The sequence below is a fragment of the Rattus norvegicus genome, chromosome 7 (assembly GCF_021556685.1).
Source record: "Rattus norvegicus strain SHRSP/BbbUtx chromosome 7, alternate assembly SHRSP_T2T, whole genome shotgun sequence".
In the NCBI taxonomy this organism is placed as follows: Eukaryota; Metazoa; Chordata; class Mammalia; order Rodentia; family Muridae; genus Rattus; species Rattus norvegicus.
In genome coordinates, this window is record NC_141540.1 from 28,516,520 (window position 1) to 28,539,021 (window position 22,502).

Below are 22,502 nucleotides of genomic sequence, written 5' to 3' on the forward strand. Positions count from 1 at the left end.
TGGGCAGGTGTACCAGCTGTGCTTGCAGGCATGGACCTCAATCTGTGTGTTGGCACCAGCTGGAGAAGCCCGTATCTTCTCCCTGCGACTGCCTTCTTGAATCACTGCCCAGCAGCTAATCTAGCTTGACTTGTTCACTCCCAAAGGCCTTGCTTTTTCAGCATAAACACAACGATCTGAAATCTCGGTGTCATGTAACATGCCTGCTTCAGGCCCGGGATAGGAGGTAATTGACCCAAGGTCATATGGTGGTGACGCAATGGCTACCCGAATGATTTGGGCCTTTAATCCCATGGTTGGGCTTACTCAATGGCAGACATCCTGGATCTGTAAGGGTTGTGGTCTCTGAGGGGCCACACGTTCCCTTCCTATCTAGATCTGGGATGATTACAGGTCTGGCACAGCACAGCAGGACAAACGCTAAGGGTGTCACCGGGCTGCGACGTGGGTGAGCCGTCCTGGCTGACGGTCGTGACTTCAGCCAGTCTCAAGCTGTCAGAGGCCCTTTCAAGAGAAAGTCCCATTGCCAAAAAAGCTCTTCTGTTTTTCTCTGACAAGTGACTGGCCCCACTCCCAGTTACCAGCCTTCCCCATCCTCACTCTGGTGACCAGAGGGGAACCACCAGAAAGAGCGGGTGTATTGGGTCCTGCCCCACAACAGCTGTTTCCTTCCCTAGTCAGAGCCTCCCCATCTTTTAAGGTGAAGGTTTTAGAACAGTTGGGAACACAGATCGTGCTCTTAGCTCCTAGAGACGGGTTCCCCCAAGCACTGGAGAGGATGCTGTATGCCCACCAGCCCCCTTCTTAAGCTGCATCTTTGCTGGGACCACTCATCCCTGGTTGTGTCGTGAGGGCACCAGAGAAGGTTTGCTCCCTGGGAAAGGTTGCGCAGAGCCCCTTGTCTGTCTCTTGGCCTCAGGTTCTTGTTAACAGTGATGAGTTTCACCTAAAGCCCTGTGTGGCAGCAATTGAGCTTTGCCTGGTATTTGTAAACGGGCATTGTTTATCTTGTTACCTGGCGAGAGGATCTGATAATGACTTGGGCTTGTTGTTGCTTTGTGGATTTTTGTTTTTGTTTTTGTACTGTTGAGATAAAGGTCAGACTTCACCACACCTTCTTGAGACAGCGCTTACTTTGAAGTCTGAGAGGCCAGGAAGGCTGGCTATTCTCAACGGTGGCTAAAGTCAGATTTTCCTTCATCCTTTCTCTTGCTTTCATCATTTAAAGCTAATGGATTGTGGACAAAAGGTCAAACCAATTTACCGTGGGAGAATGAGATCCAACATCTATGTGCATTTTTTTTTTGGTAGACTAGCACGGCTGAATACATTTAAGGGGAGGCTATGTATAACATAAATAATTTCCATCTTAAAGTCAGCTCGCAGGTATAAACATGTTATGTAATAGCATGCACGGGCTTGGCTTTAAAAAGAAATCTTTCAGAATGCAGATTAAGCTGTCACATTCTCATACCTTCACATAGTCACTGCTGCACAGGCTTCTGCAGATCTGTGCCTCTGAATCTCTCTTAGCTGCTAGGTCCTTAACATCTGGGCAAAATGAAACCTTCCTCCCCCCCACCCCCATCCTGCTCCCTTCAGCCACAGAATCGAAACACTGTGCTGGAGGAGAACTTGATTCTCGTTAGGAACTCAGTGATGTTACTGCTCTGTTTATTCTCCGTTAAAGCAATGCACTCGAAATATCTTCACATCCCATGATCATGAAAGCATCGTGAGCTAAGTGCAGGGGACGCTTCCTGATGCTGGTACCGAGGAAGAGCTGAAAGGCCTTTCACCTTTACTGAGAGAAGCCGGCAGACAAACACAGGGCGGATCCCGGATCTACAAACCTTCATCCATGCTCACCCCATCAGCATTGGTCAGGACAAGTTGGTAGGGAACCGAGTGACAAAACCATACAGCCATTCAAGGCTTTTGTTGCTGGCTGGCTGACCAGCTTTTATTTTTTTGAGACAGGACACAGGCTGGCCTTGAACTCACTATTCTCCACTTTCAGTCTTCTGCGTGCTGGGATCCCGGACATATACCATCACATCCAGCAAGCCTTTTTAGTTTTGTTCTACTTACTACTCATTCCCCAAGAATTTAAGAATGTTATTCAAATTGGAGACACATACCCGGCATTATCAAGTGTGAATGAAAAACGGAAGCTGGTCACTTCAATCCTTTTTATTTGAGTGTGAAACCATTCATATCTTGCACAACTGTACAGATAGTGAAACCATCCATATCTTGCACAACTGTACAGATAAAACTATTTCCATTTTAGCTGTAGACATGATTATCACACTGGGTGGTGTGATCAAACATTTTATTTACAGAACATTTGCTAAAACATCCGGTGTCATATTTCCATTTATTTCTTACCCATAGGGTAATAGGTCCACCATAATTGCTTGGTGCATCTTATAATACAGAAGGAAAACCTATGTTAATCTCTAACAAACCACAAATAGCTACAAATCTGACAAAAAAATACCTAAGAAAAAATTTCCCAAAGTACAATACATTTTTTATTTCCACACATACACAGTATAGTATAGACTCAAAGGCACCGCTTTGAATTTTTTTTCTAGCAAAGTGTCGGAAAGTATTCTAGTCTTATGAAGAAACCAGACAGTTGTTTTCACACTTGGTGCTTGCTAAGTGAAAGTTTGATCCATCCAGCTTCACAAAGTAACACAGCGGAGGACAGTTTTTAGTGCCATAAATCCACATTTCTCACAGAACTTAAGAAAACCCTCTCCTGCCTTTTGCTGATGCTAGCCATTGTGCAAACTCAGGACAAATCCTTGTACATAGAAGAACTGGTCCCTACAGACATTAATCAACTAAAGGCAATATATAACAGGCCTCTTCGGTCCCTCAAAAACAGTGCTTACAGTCCAGGCCATGAAGGGACTATGGCAGGTGCAAGCGGAACTTAGGGGAGCTTAGCATTTGCAGGAATTTCCGGGGACTTCAGGAAGTAGTAATGACGTCACCAGGAAGTAGGGATATGGAGAACATGTCTGAGGGCTGGTAACTGTACAGTGACGTGACAGACAGGTGAATGCTCTTGGTAAATCATGTGCCCATCCAAGAACACAGACCAGATTCTGGCTCCAGTATCCATCCTTCAAGACTAAAGAGCTTTGTCAACAAGAAAATAAGTACCCTACAGGGAGTGGTTGCCATGAAGGTCATGGAGCAGAGGAGGAAGGCACAGAACGGCCTGCCCAAGATAGTGCTCTATAGAACCAGTCGAGTCTGGCTTGGCTATGGGACCCAATCCCACTGACTTGTAGTGGGTCCTCTTTCTGAACTAAAATGTGTTCATTCCATGGTGAACATCCTCTTGTTCATTAGGCAAATGGATGTTTAGGATCAGCCCGCAAGTTATGATGTATTGAGATAAAGTCTTCTGGAGGGTGGGTACTGGATTTATTATTATTATTAATTATTAATATTAAATATGGATTTCTATGAAAGCAGTCACTTAGCCCATCCAGTGGAGGCCTCTCCGTTGATGTAAGCAAAGCCAGGAAAGTGTTGCATGTGCTCGTACTCAGAATTCCTGCGCGTGGTCAGAGGGGTGTACATGTCACTGGAGTTTCCATACCTCGTGGAATGCACAGACGGGCTTGTGTAGCATGCGTTGGCTGTCGGCACCTCTGGCCAGCGGGGAGTGACTGGGGTAGGATGTAGCCTGGGAGTGCTGCTCATCAAACAAGGTTCCATCCTGGAAGTGGGGCTATTGAAAGGGTACTTGTGGAGGAGAAAGAAAGTCCACAAACTCAAAGTTAGCTCAAAGTCACATGCACCCAACAGCAATCTTATTTAAGCTAAAACACGTCAAGAGAGTATTCGCGGGAGTCGATGGCAAGGAGTCAGTGAGCCAGAGGAAACTTTGGTCCAAGGAAGCGGTCAGTGGGAAAGTCATAAGGGTCTTCAGAGCCAGAGTCAGGCTGCTGTTTCACTCTGCGATATTCTCAAATCCAAAGGGAGGACCACCCCCAGCTAGGAATACAGAGGGGGAGCGTTGGCGGGTGGTGATGGTGGTGGGTGTGCCTTTGTGCGGACACACTAGCAAGTGTGTCCAGTGGAGTGCGATTGCACATGGGCGTGAGTTCTGCCATGCCCTATGGAGATGCGACAAGTCCTATTCTATCAACCCAGGAGAACAGCACTCCCAGGTAAAACACAATGACATTAAAAATAGCATTTTACAGCTGAAGTCAATCATGAACTGCAGCCTAAAAACAGGCTTTGGAAGAGAAAGCAAGCCAGCAGCTTCAAAGGTTATTATTAGTGCCTGTCACTGAAGGAACATCTTTCTTTTAGGTTCACATTTGCTGGAGTCCTGGGATATAAGCGAGGAGGAAATGGTAAATTACCGGGCTTTGTGCGAATACAGAGGAAGGAGTCAAGAAGAGACGGGGTTGGGGGTAGGCGGAGAGGGGTACTTTGGGGGCGAGTCAGACCAAGGAACAGGTGTCGGCGGAGACGGAGGGAAGACTCTCGAGTCTGAGAGCTGCTCTCTCCTTCTTTCCTTCTGTCAGCCCTGCAATCTGGCCCTGTCAGGATGATCCGAAGGGAGGAAGGGGAGGAGCTAAGGGTCCCTCTGAGAGCTGACATTTGCAGGCCAGTCAGCTCCAAGATGCCCTTGCTCAGCTCAGGGCCAACGAGAACAGGAGCAGTGAACAGGGATGGCAAGGGCAGCGGGGAGGAGAGGGTGTGTGAATTCTTCTGCTCCCCATCTGTCTTCCCTGACAGTTGGAGAGTGGAGCCCCAAGGGATTAGGTGGGAGGCTGCCTCCTGTGAGGGAGACAGACAGGCTGAAACCTAGACAGCAGAAGATGCTGGTGACAACATTGGCTGTTCCCCAGAGGCAGGCAAAGGAGCCCCTCTGCCTCTTGGAGCTGATTCCGGGGGGGGGTGGGGAGAGCAGGAGACAGAGGGGAGGGTTGAAGTATGTGAAGAGCACTGAGAGGGGTCTCGGGTGCAGCAGGGAGAGCTTTCCCCTCAGGTAGGACCACACGCCTTACTCAGCAAAGGACAGCCGCTGCCGCACAAGAAAAGAACAGTTAAGAAAGAGGGTGTAGAAGCTGTCTGGGAACTCCAGGGAGAAGGACCAAGTGCTGTTGCCAAGGAGACTGCAGACAGCATGCCAAGGCTTTCATAATCCCAAATCAGATCTGCAGCCGTGGTGCAGACCCATGTGCTGTGCATGCAGCGTGAGAGGACCCACAGGATACTATTCGAGTGTAGGTATGGAGGGCCCCCAGGCCTGTAAATAGTTCCCCAGTAAGAAAAGAACCAAGATCCAGGTGTACTAAAAAGATGATATTAGGAAATCACCCACAATGCTCTCCCAAGTGCAGGTCACTCTGGGCCCCTCCTGCTAGTGTAGAGGTCTCACTTTTTATCTAGGGGGTACATGAGCTGCTCCTCCCTTTCTATATATTAATTCCTAAACTAGCCTTTTGCCCAGTTCCCAGCACACGTGCCTTTTCACCATGCTTTAGTTCTGAGCGCAGACATCAGCTCCTTAACTGTGACATTTCTGGACATCCTCGCTCAAGCAGCCAAAAGGCCGCCACCTCCTCCAGCCCGGCAGCTTTCTTCACACTGCCGTCTACTCAAATGCTCCCTGTTGGGTTCAGTGTATGTTCCCAAAATTTGGTGCAGAGGTTGGTACCTGATAGATGCCAGTCATATCTGGTGAATATACACTGGGGCATTTAGGAACGTAGAATCTAAATGCATATTGTAGACATTGCAGAAACTGTGCCCAGTGTCACAGAGCATGAAAACCCAGACCTGGGTAGTGAGATGTCCCCTATCGGTCTGACTGACCTATCTGAGTGGTCTTACCTCCCACTCCCAACCACATACATCTTCTTCCTCATCATGCCTCTTCCTCCTCCTCCATAGAGCTAGGCCTTGGGATGCTGACCCAGTCCCCTCTGACCTTGGCTTGGGTAGGTAAAATGTCACAGTATGGACTTGGAACTCTTCCCACCAAACTCAAGAGAGTGTAGTTGTTGGGTCTCATCAGGCAGGGACCCTCACAGCACAGCTGTGCCCAGAGGTTGTGTCATCAATGCAAAAGAGCAATTGCCTGGAAATGAGACTAGCTCAAAATATCTCCAGTGTGACAATACAATTCTGTTACCAGCATGGAAAATTCTGTCCCATTAGGTCAGCTAATTGCAAATGAGTCAGTGACCACTTACCCCCTGGTGTAAGAGACCATTGAGAGGCGAGATAGGCAAAGTGCCTACTGCCTGGGCCTAATGATTAATGTGACCAATGAAGACTTCTTTCTACGTAGTCTGCTGGAAGTGGAGAGGCTGTCCAGTAGCATCCACCTCACCTTTCACACTTAACATCTGGCTTCATGCAAGGCCTTAAGCATGCTGGGTACAAACTCTGGGGTATCGAGAACTCAGGCCAGAATAAAGGAGCTTTTGTGGACAGCCTATGACAGGAAGTTAGCAGTCTCCTTCTCTCTCTCTCTCTCTCTCTCTCTCTCTCTCTCTCTCTCTCTCTCTCTCTGTGTGTGTGTGTGTGTGTGTGTGTGTGTGTGTGTGTGTGTGTGGTGGGGGGTGTTTAAAGTAGTCATCTAGAGACTATGTTGTAAGTCCATCTTGGTTGTGACTGACTCTTGGCCTCTTTGGAACTGTATTAGGAAGTCTATTTTGGGACACAACTCCCCACTCCAGGGGCCAACTTTCCTGCACATGCAAAGGCAGAGTGAGCCCTTTATCCCTGCCTCTCACCACATGCTCCGCACTTGAGAGAGGGTGAAAGGTGGCTGAGGCAGGAGCACAAACCATTTTCCTATGAAAGGCAGCTCTCACTGTCTCAAAGGCCCACCAAGCACTGCCCCCCCCCAGGTTTCCTCCTCGCCTCTTCCAAAAGAGATCATGGCTCCCCAAAACTCTTTGCCAGACAGTCCACATCTGCTGAGTGCTCAGGGTCAAGATTAAATGAATTGATGAGAAGCCACTTAGAAACCGAGCTGTAAGTTTTCAAAGTGTGTTGGCCTTTACCAGTGTTCTCCATTTGGAGGGGCATAGGGCTGTGTTCTCTTAGTGATCAGAAGAGCCTTGGCGGCTGACTGGGTGGTCCCAGTGCTTATTTTACAAGTGGTGGCAGTGGCCTGCTTGAGGCCACATGACAACTCAGTGCTCAAACAAGGTCGTTCATTTCACTGACAAGTATATCCTGGGACATCACTAAGAGCCAGGTCTCACTGGGTCCTGGGGCTGGAGCAGGTGAGCAGAAGGACCTGGGTAGAGCCAGTTCAGTGAGGAGAACACGTATGGACCGTAAGATTCTGAAAAGTCGAAGATTCCTGTAACCGGATGACAATGAGGAATGGTAAGTGCAAACACTGTGACCTGTGAGCCAGACTTGGTTCTACCCTGGGTTAACTACCTGGTCTCGGCCACTGTTTCCTCTGAGGCGTTGCTGCATAGTGTCTAATAATGTGTCTCCCTTTCCAGATGAATCAGGGAACTCAGCACTCATCAGAGGCAGGCCTGGGATTCGAACCAGAGGAGTCAGCGCTGCACCCGGAGACTTTGCAGTGTTACAGTTGGTTGGTACGTGAGCATGCATGTGTACATATGTGACATGTGTCTGAAAGTGTGTACCTGTGCGTGTTAAACCAGAGAACAGCCCCATGTGTTTTCTTGTAGTTCAGTCTACGTTGTTGTTGTTGTTTGAGACAGGGTCTCTCACCGGCCCGGAATTAACAAAGTAGGCTGACTCCTCAGGGTCCCCGAGTCCCAGGCATCTGTCTCTGTCTCTCCAGCCCTGGTGTTAGAAACACATTCTACTACATCTAGCTTTCTTTTCCATGGGTTCTAAAGAACAGACTCAAGCCGTTGTGCTTACAAAGCAAGAACTTTACTAGGCTGTCTTCCTAGCTGTGTGTGTGTGTGTGTGTGTGTGTGTGTGTGTGTGTGTGTGTGTGTGTGGTGTTTCTTTACTCCAGGCCAAGATGCCATCCCAAGGTGGAATAGCCTAAGAAAACTTGGCAGTGGCACTGGCTGTGTGTGGTTGGAGCCAGACAGATGAAGCTGGCACTGGCCATGCCATCCTCGCTCAGATGAGCATAAGGAGGTGCTTTGCTGTCTCAGCTGAGTGTGTTCCTAGCCATATAGATGTTGATTGATCACATGACTTGTGGGTCCCTGTTCCCTTTTATGGTTGCCAACAGGGTAAGGATTGCATGGTCAGGGGTTGACGGGCACAGCAGGATTTCTCCGCTGGTTCGGCAGTTCTGAGAACTCAAGCCGGCCTGGAGGTCTACCTTTGTGTTGGCCATAAGCAAGCACATGCTGCTCAAACGAGTACTGCCATCAAGCACGCGCATATCCTCTGTGACAAGCAAGGGAACGCAGGTGGTTCTGATCGTGGCAGTGCCGGGGGGGGGGGCATGTGAAGACCACAGTCCTTCCTTGGACATACGGTTCTTTCAAGCCAGCTTAACAGATATTAATTTGCAATCTTGACTTACAGGCACTTTTGTGCTGAAAACCAAGTACGTTTCTTTAAAATTGCTATTTTTCTTCAATTTAGACCTACCTCCTCCTCATCCCCATGAACCTACTTCAGTGACGTGTGCCATTCCTTCACCAGGGACTGCAACGGCTTCACCTTTGCTCTGGGAGGCTGACTACGCAAGCCGACAGTGGGTTTCAGCCTTGCACACTTAGCCGTAAATCAAAGAACTTGAATGTGCATGTCTCTCTCTCTCTCTCTCTCTCTCTCTCTCTCTCTCTCTCTCTCTCTCTCTCAATTGGGCACGTATTGAGAATACTCTTGCCAATCTCTAGGCAGAGGTTTTGGGTCACTGGCATGGGCTGGGCTGGGAGTTGGAGAACTGTGCTCCCGTCTTCTTTGCTGGCTTGGGTCACACAGCTTTCTGTGGCTGCAGCTTCATCTTTAAGAACTTGGGGAAAAAAGGCCGTCTTCCTGAGGTTGTTATGGGAACAAATGGGCCCATCTATTTCAAATTGCCTAAGGTGCAAGTTCCTTCAATCTTAATGGGAAAATGAAACAAAGGAAGCTTTGTCTTCAGACAGGACCTTCTCTAGACGAGGGACATTTTCAATACCGACCTCACCCAATATGGGCACTGATATGACACAATTAAATTTACCACACTTTACAAATAGAGACTAATGAAACCATGAACCACAAGGTGTGTGTGTGTGCGCGCACGTGTGTGTGTGCGTGTGAGTGTGTGTATGTGTGCGTGTGAGTGTGTGTATGTGTGCGTGTGAGTGTGTGTATGTGTGTGAGCATGTGTGTATGTGTGTGAGTGTGTATGTGTGTGAGTGTGCATGTGTATGTGTGTGTGTGAGTGTATGTGTGTGAGTGTGTGAGTGTGTGTTTGTCAGTGTGCGCGTGTACACGTGTGCTGCAGATGGTAGGCTGTCAAATGCCCTTGTCTGAGAGCCACAAGGCAAGATGGAGGAGAAGCTGTCTTGGGCCTCATCTAGATAGACACGGCTTCCTAGCTCTGCAGAGACTTGATGTGCCAGGGTTGGGGGATACCCAGGAGGGCCTCAGAGGAGAAAAGAAGGGGAGATAAGGGGAGGAACTGTGTGAGGGGAGGCCAGGAGGAGGGGGGAACAGCAATCAGGATGTAAAATGAGTGAATAAGACCAACTTCTATAAGACCAGCTATTGAATGATAAAGACTCCAGTTGGGTACCGTTGTGGCTTCCAAAGCGGACACAGCAGACTTATCTTTAATCAACAGGGTCGCTGTGGGCTTTGAGGGTAACTTGGCTTCTTTTTATGGTAAGGGTTTTAAAAATATCACCTCCCAAAAGGAGCTCCTGAATTTCCTGGGGAATGAAGCAGTAGAGGAGGGAGGACAAGACCAAGCAGTGGCGTGGAGATGCAGTCTCCAGCGGGCGCACATGCTCCCAGTGCATGGACTCTGCCCACTCCCTACTGTGTAGTCCTGGACGCTGCAGCTACGCTTGCACGAAGCAGGCGCTCAGCGACCGCGTGAGGAAGGAAGGAGTGAGCGAGTGAATGAATGAATGAGTGCCTAGACTGTGCTGAGTGTGACCCAGGCAGCAACTCTGTCACTCAGGGGAGTCAGAGCGAGAAGCACAGACTCTGCTCCCAGGAGAGGGGGCACCTGAGGAGCTGGCATCTCTGTGACGCAGGCAAGAGTACGCTAATGAATGCCCCAGGTGATGACTTAGAAGAATCAACTTCTTGGCTTGTCTTGGGATTAAACCAGGGCTCCTCTTGGAAATCAAAACAGAGGGCTGTTTACCCTGAGTGCCTTCGAAGTGTGGATACATTCTCTTTAGTACCTCCCTTGGCAAATCTGGTGGCTGATGCAATGTAGCCTCCATACAGCCTCCCTCCTGCCCTTGTCCTCTGAGGCCCCAGACTCCCTTTGTGCTTGTTCTATGGGGGTCCTGAGAGCTCTCTTAGACACAAAACCCACCTGTGGCTTCTCAACCTTCAGAGTAGGCAAAGTAGGCTTAGCCTCCCCCAACCTTTGGTCCAGCCTACAGCTACTTCCTTCCCCACCCCCAAGAATTCACAGCAAGAGCCACATCTGAGAGACAGTGGTGCTCAGGAGCCCCAAAGTAGTCACACTTCCTGGGTTCTAATCCCCGTGTAAGTTACCCTGTGTCTCGTTTCCTCTTCTCCTGAGGTTCTCCAGAGTATGCAAAGTGCTTTGTACAGAACCTGGTGTGCTGCAGCATTTGGAAGAAATAAATTGACCTTTTGGATGGGTTTTGTGTACTGTGGCCTGGGGGTATAGACTTAATCTCTGCCGTGAAGGAGCTTGAGGGCTCCTGCAGGGTTAGAGAGAAACCTGCTTGGGAAAGCAGCAGGAGAGTGTCTAAGATTATCAAGATGGCACTGGCTAACAGGGTGTGGGCAGTGTGTCAGAAAGAGAAAGCTCAGTGTGGCAGGCACTTGGTAATGGCCTGGAGGAAGGAAGGGGATGCTCTCAAGAGACTCACAAGGCTGTAAGATGTTGTGTGGATGATAAGCAGGAAAGAGCCCCAGCTTGGGGAGCAGTCTCCACAGACAGGGATGTTGGTGCACGCAGTAGATGTGGGCAGTTGCCATGACTCCAAAAGGGGCAGAGGGGGGTGGGTTGGCCAGGAAGGAGCCAGCTATGGAGAAGGAAACTGAGGAAATGAACCCACCCGACGATAACCAGTGCCAGAGTCAGTGTTTTGTTTTTATTTCTTTCCAAAAGACCCTTCCAGCTGCAGACAGGGCAAGCATTAGACAGAGGTCATAAAGGCCCTGTTATTATTTAGGTTAGGCACGGAGACCTAAGGCAGGACAGCCAGGATGACGAAGAGAGTTTAGAATACAGAATTGAGTCTGGGTGTGGTGGCATACACTTTTAACCCCAGCGCTCAGGAGGCAGAGCGAGGTGGATCTCTGTGTGTTTAAGGGTAGCCTGGTCTACATAGTAAGTTCCAGGGTAACTCAGACTATGTAGAGAGAGACCCTGTCTCGAAACAAAACAAACAATTGAATATAGTTGGTGATCAGCCCTGCTTGGGACAACACATAGGCAGGTGTCCACAATAACTAACTAGGGTGCCCTACAGGGGTAACCTAGGCTCTTCCTCTATGTCCCTTATCTCAGGCTGACCATAGAGGGCCCAGTTTGCTAGGCAGTGATGATGGGGGAAAGTAATCAAGAGAGGGTCCACTTTAGGATGCTCCTGGCTAAGATTCTGTGTGGGCCAGACCCACACCCACTTGGAAAACCAAGAAACCAACTGTCAAGTAGAGATCCTGACGGAAGCCATGAGGGAAAGGAATCCTGGGAAAGGAGACAGGGGCCCAATGTCAAGTAGCCACCTAGAAAGGACCAATAGAAGCATGGCTTGTCGGATCCTGGCATCTGAGAGGTCAAAGACAGTGGAGAACTTAAGAGAACAGTCAAGCAGTTTGGATGCATGAGGGAAAGTGGCATGTGATCACAAGGGCCCAAAGTAAGCCATTCACTTGAGGGCAGTGAGCCAGGCTGTCCTTGGGACCTACGGGTGCTTACACTGTGGACTTATCTGTCGTTAGTTGGTTTGACTGGGCACCAACCACTCTGAGCCAGCAAGACCTCCCCACATGCACCCACTCACCTGGGCAGAGCTCCTGTGGTAAGGGGAGTAGTGGAGCGGCCCAGAGATGGCTGTGTCATGAGGCAGGGCTGGATACTGGTTCTGCAGTGGGTGAGGATGCTGGTTGCCATAGCTCCCGTAGTTATAGCTTCCCGTGTACCTAAAATGCACCAAGCACAAAGAGTAGCATGAGTCATAATGCCCAAGAACAGTCAGCTTGACACCTTTTAAAAGTCGCCTCAACTACTTTTTCTCCTCTGTGACCCACCCCACTCCACCAATTTTTCTTCTGTTTGATTCCCATCGTCTCTGCTCTGCTGGCCTTGCTGTGGGGAGTCTTGAACCCCAGTTTGATTTTCCCGGACCCCCAGCACTCTTGGAACGGAAGCTGGCTCCGATTAAAACATTACTCCAATGGAAAGCTCTCCTCCCATCATGCCAAAAGCTCATTGTACACCTTGAAATCGAACAGGGAGGGTTTTTTTGGCTTTGTTTTGGTTTTGTTTGTTTTGCTTTGGACTTTGTGTTTGTGTTTCTGCATTCCTTAGGCTTCCTCTGCGGAGTGGTGGCGGGAAAACCTGAGGGAGTTGCATGGTGAGGCAAAGCAGGTATCAGAGACTGCTCTGAGTCTGAGCCAGGCTCTGCCACTTCCTGGCAATCCAATCTGGAGTTACTCACGGCCCCCATTTCTCACAGCTGCGAAGTGCTGCCCAGGGTTCTCCTGGAACAACTCATGTGCGGGCGATGGCACATGCGCAAAGAGTTACACAGGTGCCCGGGCTGCTACTGTTGTGACTGTTTATCATAACGTCTTCCTGGCAAAGACCTGGACCTGTGGCCACATGGTCTCTACGCTACCGTTCCCGTACATTCCGAAAACATCTGAAACCCAATCCTAAGAGTGCATTATAATTGTGTAGAGGAATGCCTTTAGGAATAATGGCTGCCCCGTGGAGATCCCTGGGGATCTGAACTGTGGGCACAAACTGATCTACCAGCCTTCTGCTGGGCCACCTGTGTGGGAGTTGTCTGAGAGGCCGCTGCGTCCCAGCTACTCTGGGGCTTCTCTAGCTAGGCCACAGGCCTGTGCATAGCCGCAGGTGAGACTCCCTGCACTGTGTGGCAGTGAATGTCTTCAGTATCAAGAGTGTTTTCCAAGTCACTGCTCAATGAACACAGTGAAATTGGTGTCTCCTGAGAGGCAGAGCCTGGTGCCAAGGGCTGTTGAAGATCAGGTAACTCTGTTGAATGAATGTTGAATGGATGGGCGAAACAAATGATCCAGGTTACAGAGCACCCCTGGAAGCCTCAGGGACTCCCTGAACCTGGGAGCAGTCCCCTAGAGACCTCTATGCCACAGGCGAGTAGACCACCTCTAAATGGACTCCAAAGAGACAAGGACATTCTGTGGAGCCTTAACAGGCTGCTGCTGGGAGGGCAAGTGAGGGATGAGTTTCGGCTTAGGAGCGTGGCATGCTCAGTTGAGGATCTATAGTTTGCCAGCTGTGTGACCTTGAGGAACTACAGGCCATTCACCCTTTCTTTCATCCCTCTGCACTGTGTATTATGGGGAATCTATGAGGTGATAGCACTGATTAAGGCAGGCAGACTAACCAGAAGACAGCCCCTGTCCTGTCCTCTGAGGAAACACTACTATCGGAATCCTTCTGAGTCACTTACCCATGCTCCTCCCTGTGGGAGTAGACTGGTATCCTGTGTGTGACAGAGGAAGAAGGCACGTGGGTGCTCCTCATACAGGGTAGTTGTTGGGAGTTCTCAGCCGGCGACCCAGCCGCTGTCGTCACTGTGTACGTTAGTGACCACGTATATGACTGCATTGCTCCTACAGAGACAGATTACATTGCATTGGTCGCTAACAGTTTGTGCATAGAACTCTACATGGCTGCCCATTGCTCGTAAGCTGAAAGTCAGAATTGTTACCAGGCATTCTCTGGTTCTGCTCAGCTTGCCAGAGTCTACCTGGCAGCTCCCAGTCTAGACATAGAATCATTTTCTCCAGAGCATAACGATCTGTGGCACCCCAGAACCTTTGCCCCTGCTGTATCTGCCACCTAGAATCTTCACTCTTCCTAACTCCCGAACCATTCGGTCTTTATACATGAATCCAGAGAAGCTGCCTGCTAACCCAGCCTGGGTGAGCTCCTTCAGTGCATGGTGGGTCCTTCTGAATGTACTTCAATCTGCAATTCCCCATTCTGGAAGGAATGTGATTTGATCCACCTATCCCCTCCCCCACACCAGAGTGCAAAACCATCCCATGAGGCCAGGTGCATGTCAGTCTGCCCTGTACTGTCCAGATAGACACAGTTAAAAAAAAATCGAGAGGGGAAAGGGGACAGGGAAGATGGGAAGAGAGGAAGATGAAGAATGCCAAGCCTGGTACAGTGTGTCCCAGGAAAGCACTGCTTTTCATGCTCAAGACAATGGTTGTTACAGAGTCGGCAGACTGTTTTAAGCAACTTAAGTAGATCCCTGGGCTGTCTACCTAGCTCTCCACTGAAGACTGCTAGACAGCGACCTGGACTGTGGCCTGTCCAAAGCACATTACTAATTCATTTATTGCCTTTTAATTGGATACCTGAAAGTGCTAAGGACTGTGTGTGTGTGTGTGTGTGTGTGTGTGTGTGTGTGTGTGTGTGTGTGTGCGTGTGTGTAACAGGACCTGACAAAGGCTCTCTAAGGCGCTAACAAGTTGGACAACTTAATTTCTGATAAGTTTTAAAGCATTAAGATAACAGAAACCCACCTCTTTTACATGGTGTAGGGAACAGGACTCAGTGTCCATTTTTGGGTACACAGAGAGAGGGAGGGAGAACTGGTTGACAAGTGCTATTTTTTTAAAGGACTTATTTATTTAATGTATATGGATACACTGTAGCTGTCTTCAGACACACCAGAAGAGGGCATCAGATCTCATTACAGATGGTTGTGAGCCACCGTGTGGTTGCTGGGAATTGAACTCAGGACCTCTGGAAGAGCAGTCAGTGCTCTTAACCACTGAGCCATCTCTCCAGCCCTGACAAATGCTATTTTTAAGATCAAATGAAAGAGGGGCTGAAGAAATGACTCCGTGGTTCAGAGCACTGGCTGTTTCTTCTAGAGGAACTGAGTTCAATTCCATGTACCCACATGGCAGCTTACAACCAGCCATAGCTTCAGTCCCAGTGCATCCAATTCCCTCTTCTGGCCTACATGGGTACCAGGCAAACATGTGGTACGTACACATACAGGCAAGGAAAATACCCACACGCATAAAGTGAAATAAAAGTAGATTTTAAAAATGAAATAAAACCAAATCCTGTGCTGTCAGCAAAAGCCCATTTCTGCCTTAAGGCTCTAATAGAAAGACAAAGGAAAGGTTTGCATTTTCTTCTTCTTAGACTTCAGTCTGTCTTTCCCCCAAGGCTTTACTTATAGCGCAGGGAGCAGCTGTATGGACGTGGTGGCTAAAGGGGCTGGACTGTGGATTGGCTCCATGTTGCTTGCATGGCACAGACCTGATAAGGAAGGTCCATGAGGAAGGCAGGGAAAGAATCCTGTTTTTAACTGTAGTGTTTTATTATTTTAAGTGTCTTGTGCTAGGAACACGTGCAAATCTGAGAATTCAAATTTGGATTATAGATAATGCCCTTTTTAATAATGTGGCAACACTTCACTTCAGCAACATAAGAAGGAGTTCTGTTCTGTTGGGCATCTATTACAGGCCAGGCATTTGGGCTAAGTGCTAAGTGCTTTATAAACAATTTAAAAGGAAGAAAGAAAGGAAGGAAGGAAGGAAGGAAGGAAGGAAGGAAGGAAGGAAGGAAGGAAGGAGGGAAGGAAGATGTAGAAGCACAGAAGATGCAAGAATAATGAACCCGGAAGAAGAGAACAGAGCAACCTGGAGACAAAGGTGCAATTAGGAATCAGCTGAAACGGCATTTCCTGAATGCCCATCTTCCTTAACATGGCCTTCACCCTGCCTCTGAGTTTCCCAGGATCTGCTGATGGAAGGAAGCCTGCAGCTAGGAAACCTCCTGATGGGGAGCATGTGCCCACTATCCTCAGAATGAGTAGTCTGGAGTTTCCTTCAGACTTCATGAAGAAAGTGCTCTAACCTATTCCATGTTGTCAACACCCCCCACCCCACACACACAGTGGACTTCATCTTGATTTTAAGACCATTCCTGTGTCAGCACTGGCTGAGGAAGAGGGGCTTCATAGGATGCTGAATGGCCTGCCCATGGTCTCAGGGCACTTGGGTGGCCAATGGCGCCCAGATCAACTTTCTCTCTCTTTGCCTGGGTGTCTCTCTGCTCTGAGTCCTGAGGCTGGTGTTAGGCAAGCCTCTCACAACTTACGAACCTTTGCTTCATTCTCTGTAAAACACGGTGAGTCTCTTCTTGCAAGACTGCTGTAAGGATTAATTAAGGTAATGTGTGACAAAAAAACGACAGGCAGTGGGTTTCTAACTCGGGATCTATTCCTCTGAGTTCAGATGTTCCAGCATGTTTTTGTGTGTATGGCATGTGTGCACATGTGGGGTTTTGGGGGTAGGGGGTGTGCATTCGTGATGAGGCTGAGGCTCGCAGTCAACACCAAGTGTCTGCCTTCGGTGGTTCTTCTCTCTTTTGAGACAGGGTCTCTCTCTGAAGCTGGAACTTGTGAATTCGGCTACTCTGGCCTGTAAGTGAGCCACAGATCCACCATAGCCTCCTCCCTAGCTCGGGGTCATAGATACATGCCACTGCAGCTGACCTTGCCAACACTTAATCATCCCCTACCCTCCTTTCTGTTTTTATATAATAATAATAATAATAATAACAACAACAACAACACAACGATAATTACTATTATTGTTGGGGAACATGCCATTGCCTGTATGTGGGGGTCAGAGGATAACTTTTTTTTTTTCGGAGCTGGGGACTGAACCCAGGGCCTTGCGCTTGCTAGGCAAGCGCTCTACCACTGAGCTAAATCCCCAACCCCTAGAGGATAACTTAATGGAGTTGTTTTTTTTCCTTCTGTCTCTACATGGGCTCCAGGGATTGAACTGAGATAGCCAGGCTTAAGCAGAAGCGACCTCTGTTTGCTGAGCCATCTCCCCAGCCCTCCCGGAAGGTCCTTTTTTTTTTTTTTTTTTTTTTTTAACTTGAGTATTTCTTATATACATTTCGAGTGTTATTCCCTTTCCCGGTTTCCGGGCAAACATCCCCCTCTCCCCTCCCCTTCCTTATGGGTGTTCCCCTCCCAACCCTCCCCCCATTGCCGCCCTCCCCCCAACAGTCTAGTTCACTGGGGGTTCAGTCTTAGCAGGACCCAGGGCTTCCCGTTCCACTGGTGCTCTTACTAGGATATTCACTGCTACCTATGGGGTCAGAGTCCAGGGTCAGTCCATGTATAGTCTTTAGGTAGTGGCTTAGTCCCTGGAAGCTCTGGTTGCTTGGCATTGTTGTACATATGGGGTCTCGAGCCCCTTCAAGCTCTTCCAGTTCTTTCTCTGATTCCTTCAACGGGGGTCCTATTCTCAGTTCAGTGGTTTGCTGCTAGCATTCGCCTCTGTATTTGCTGTATTCTGGCTGTGTCTCTCAGGAGCGATCTACATCCGGCTCCTGTCGGTCTGCACTTCTTTGCTTCATCCATCTTGTCTAATTGGGTGGCTGTATATATATGGGCCACATGTGGGGCAGGCTCTGAAGGTGTTCCTTCAGTCTCTGTTTTAATCTTTGCCTCTCCATTCCCTGCCAAGGGTATTCTTGTTCCTCTTTTAAAGAAGAAGTGAAGCATTCACATTTTGATCATCCATCTTGAGTTTCATTTGTTCTAGGCATCTAGGGTAATTCAAGCATTTGGGCTAATAGCCACTTATCAATGAGTGCATACCATGTATGTCTTTCTGTGATTGGGTTAGCTCACTCAGGATGATATTTTCCAGTTCCAACCATTTGCCTACGAATTTCATAAAGTCATTGTTTTTGATAGCTGAGTAATATTCCATTGTATAGATGTACCACATTTTCTGTATCCATTCCTCTGTTGAAGGGCATCTGGGTTCTTTCCAGCTTCTGGCTATTATAAATAAGGCTGCGATGAACATAGTGGAGCACGTGTCTTTTTTATATGTTGGGGCATCTTTTGGGTATATGCCCAAGAGAGGTATAGCTGGATCCTCAGGCAGTTCGGAAGGTCCTTAAAGTGTATTTCTATGTCTCCCATTCCAAATGTGAAGGAAGAAAGGTGAGCTTCTTGGGTCAATCGTCTCACCAGACACTGTGGTTTTAATTGTTATTTTCCAACAGGGCCTTGCTGTGTAACCCAGGGTGCTTCCCAACTCCCAATCCCACTGCCCCAGCCTCCGTACCGCTCGGATGGCACGTATATTATAGTCTGGGTCTTAATGTTCATGTGTTAAAAGCTTGATCCCTGGAACGTTTGAGAGACAGGGCCCAGTGAAGGTTTTTAGGTCACTGAGAGCCCATGAAGGGGATTGTGGGAGTCTGGCCTTCTCTTCACTCTCTTCCATGAGATGAGTAGTTTTGCTTCATCGTGGGCTTCAGCCACCATGGGCTGCTCCAAGGCCAGAGCGGGAGGACATACGTGAGACCTTCAAAGCTGAGCCAGAGGAAACTCAGTCTTTGTAAACGTTGTCTCTCTCGGTTACTCGATACAGTAATGAAAAACTAGCTCACTAGAGATGGGATGGGATGCTTGGCTAGAGACTATGAGGTAGCCAATTACAGCAAACTTCTAAAGAGTATGTTTCTGTGAGTCGCTGGTGCCCTTCCTTCTGCATTTCACCTCTGTTGTGTTCTTCCCACCCAAACCGTGGCTTCATGGCCGCTTGTCAGGAATCACTTCTTAATTACACAAAGATCAGAAGAGAAAAGGTCCTGAATAATCACATGTCTCCTTCTCTATGAGTAAAACTTTCCTTAGAGGGGCCGAGAAGACGCTGCATTGGTCCAATGCTTCCGGTGCACATATGAGGGCCTCGATTCAGTTTAGAATGGATGTAAAAAGCCGAGTGGCTGCGTGTGGACGTGTTTGTTCCCAACGCTGCGGAAGTAACGACCAGAAGAAGCAGCCAGCTCCAGGGTCAGAGAGAGACCTTTCTTAGGAATCAAGGTAAAGAGCAAGAGGAAGACATATCCCTCTGGCCACATGCGCGTGAATGCACAAATGCACCTGAACACGCACAATCACGTACCACACACAGGGCGGGCAGCCCCCCCCCACATAAACACACACACACATACGCACGCGCACACACGCACGCACACAGGCACGCACAAGCACACAACAATTTCAGGAGATTATAACACTCTTGCAATTTAAAATTTTCCCCTTTATATCAACATGGATTATTTCTGGGTGGGAAGGTTGGCGATTTTAAATGTTGTGTTTTGTTCTGTGTTTTTCTATAATGAATGCAAAGCGCTTCTGTCAGAATACATAAAGCACAAATAGATTTACTACCAGAACTGTAATGGGAGGGGGTGGGATTTGAGAGAATAATGAGCCAGTCACAACAAGCAAGTACTTAACCCTTCGAGCCCTGGGACCTCAGGGGTGTGGCCAAGATCTGTGACTATTTAAAGAGACAATCAAGAAAGGCAGAGGTCCCTCCCCCTCCTCCCTTACCCTCCCCTCCCCTCCCCCCCCTCACCTCCCCCTTCCCTAAAGCAGTAAGAAGACTTCAGGGGATATCCATCACCTGAGGGGATGCCACAGAAGTATGACTTTTGTTTGAACCCCAGGAGCCCAGCAACTGTTCTTTCGTGGCTGTGGCCCCAACATTGGGCCTGCCAAGTAGTAGGTGTTCAGTAAATTTTGATTCCTTTGAATTTGTTGTTGAAGGAGCCAAGGCTGCTCGGAATAGCCATTATCAAACAAAAAGCTAGTAGAGCTCCTGGGAAAAATGGGCCCCTGCGGTCCAGGGAACAGAACCTCTAAATGGCCATGTGCCAGCAATCTAATGCATCTCAGGCGGCCTTAAGCAGATTAACACCTACTGGCCTGGGTGAGAAGCAGTTTCTGCCTGGGGAGCAGAGAGAACATCCCCAGTATCCCAGCTCCTGGGTGGGGGACCTCCAGTGAGAAGCGCTGCTGCAATGGCTGTGCTTTAAGGGACACCAAAAAAGCAAAGCTGACGTGGCCCAAGTGTTCCCGATGTGTTGGGTAAACAACGGCGCCTCCCTATTCGCCAAGTCCTATATTTTGTCTGTTCCTCCAGCGTCGCGACGTTCACAGGACCCCAGTGTGGTCTGAGGACTGCGCGGTGACAGAGCTCCTGGTCGTTCAGGACTCTATAAAGGTCACGGGGCACTTGCTAGCTCCTTTACGGTGTTGAGACTGCAATAAGGGACTATTTTTTCCCCATACCCAAAAGAACATTCTTCATCAAGGTGGTTTTCCTTTCGCCTGGGCTTCGCAACCACAGGACAGAAATACACTTGGAAAAGAAAGCCAGTCAACAGAAACAAGAGTGCATCCATGTTTCTTTGCTCACACTGAGTCCTTTAAACCTTCACAACAGGGTTGGGGGCCCTCCCTTTTCTGTGTTGTTTTTGTTTCCTGAGAGACAGGGTCTCCTATCCTGGAATGGTCTTGAACACGTGGACTTCCTTTCTCCAGCCTCAGCCTCAAATTCAATCCCAAGTACTGGGACCTGTACTGCTACAGCCAGACTTGTCAAACATCTGTGTCAGATGAGGGAACTGAGTCCCAGGAAGTGAAGGGGCTTGGTCAGGTGAGGTGCATAGTTGGATACAGAGTGCAGGCCCTGGATCCAGAGCGTTTCCTTGGCAACTGTACTTCCCCCTTGCAGATCCCGGAGACAGTTAAAACGCAGACCCTGCACCCCTAGGTCAGCAGCGGGACCTTTGCTGTAGTAAGCGTCTCCTGTGCCAGGTTGTGGGTCCATCGAATTAGCACCAAGGAGCAGAGCTCTGTGACGCGTTGCTTCCTGTCATACATGCCGCCTAAAATGAAAATCTTGCCCCCAGTCCTGGCGATCGAATCCACGTGCTAAGCAAGCACCCTACCACAGAGTGACACCCCACCCCAGAAACAGTGAGAGTCTACTGGCCACTTGTATACCTGCTCCTTTGCATCGTGGATGGATTCGATGAGCCTTTTCCCCCCACCTGAAAATCTCAGCTAAGCCTTCACTTGCAGATTCTCAGGCCCAAGCTCTGGCGAGCAGGCGTGTGGAGGATCTGGAATGCACTGCCTCAGACGCTAGCCACCCGCCACCTGCAGCTGTTCAGACTTCAATTACGGAACCTGAACGCAGTGACCACTTCAGCTCCTTACCTGAACTGGCCGCATAGGCTGCTGGTGCTTACTGTTCCCGACCACTTGAATTTTTAGTTTCAAACTTGTATAAACTATGTATGAATGTTTTGTCATGTATAGGACTGGAGTCCTGACAGAATGTCAGGTGGAGCAGCTGGGAACCAAGCCCGAATCCTCTGGAAGAGTATCCAGTGTTTTAACCCCAGAGTCATTTCTCCAGTCCTGACAGACAAGTTTGGGGTTTGTTTGGCTTTCTTTGTTTTTTAATTATCTTAATTGAAAACTATTCTATTTGGAGAATGATGTTTTCTGAGATACATAACAAAACCTTTCTTATAACCTTTGAGACTGAGACGGAAAGATTATGTATGTGGATCTGCCTGTCCCTCTATCAATATGCATCCATGGCCACCTCAGTCCTTGGGCGAGCTGTGTTTTAAGGAGCATCCCACTGCCGTGGGAAGCCATGTCTGTTTAAGTTACTGCACTAGCTTCCTCTCTTGGCGCCTCTCCCTCACTTTCACACTGCAGCTGGTCCTTATTTCACCAAGCTCTTTCTGCCTAGGGCCCCTGCATAAGCTGTCGTCCTTGCCTCTCCCCATCTCCTATATGGTTGGCTCATTGTGATTGGCCAGTTCTGTGACCAATGTCACCTCCTTAGAATTCACTGTCCACCAAGCTGGGCAGGTTATACTTTTACCATACCACGCTGTTCTTTTCACTCATACCTCTAACGGCCGTTTGGAGTTACGTATTTACCTGGTAGACTATTTCTACGTTAACTCTTAGCCACTGGAAGCTAAGTACCACCGAGGCCAATGGCCATATGTGTTTTGTCTTTTTCCCACTTCTGTACCTCCAAGGCTGGGCAGAGACTAAACACAGAATCTGCGCTTAGCATAGGAACAATTGAATAACCGATGGAGGGGGGAAAGTCAGTGCGTGATGGATGGATGGAGTGAAGTCAAAGCATGCCTGAAATAATCTTTTTCTTTTTCCTGACCTGATTCATTTCTCCTAATTCTGTTCCTTTAAAGAGGAGGAAGGAGCTGTGACGGAGGG

At 48.7% G+C, this 22,502-nt stretch overlaps 1 protein-coding gene and 1 long non-coding RNA gene across 13 annotated transcripts in view; one reads left to right on the forward strand and one right to left on the reverse strand.

Annotated features, from left to right (window-relative positions):
* Positions 1-2,178: 2,178 nt before the first annotated feature.
* Positions 2,179-22,502, reverse strand: part of Rfx4 (regulatory factor X4) — a 162,273-nt gene continuing 141,949 nt past the window's right edge. For 6 of the 11 annotated variants that reach the window (XM_087558598.1, NM_001432572.1, NM_001432570.1 and 3 more), the window contains 3 exon segments: positions 13,824-13,986; positions 12,165-12,303; positions 2,179-3,771 (listed from right to left, as the gene is read on the reverse strand). In XM_087558598.1, the coding sequence (XP_087414724.1) occupies positions 3,499-3,771; positions 12,165-12,303; positions 13,824-13,986 (575 nt within the window). In that variant the 3' untranslated portion in view covers positions 2,179-3,498. 11 annotated transcript variants of the gene reach the window in all.
* LOC134479647 (uncharacterized) overlaps positions 7,518-22,502 on the forward strand; it is a 29,422-nt gene continuing 14,437 nt past the window's right edge. Inside the window, exons 1-3 of one of the 2 annotated variants that reach the window (XR_015624555.1) lie at positions 7,518-7,616; positions 8,599-8,710; positions 10,709-10,792. This is a non-coding gene — a long non-coding RNA (uncharacterized LOC134479647). Of the gene's footprint in view, positions 7,617-8,598; positions 8,711-10,708; positions 10,793-22,502 lie in introns of those variants that run through there. The other variant, XR_015624554.1, reaches the window with a different exon arrangement.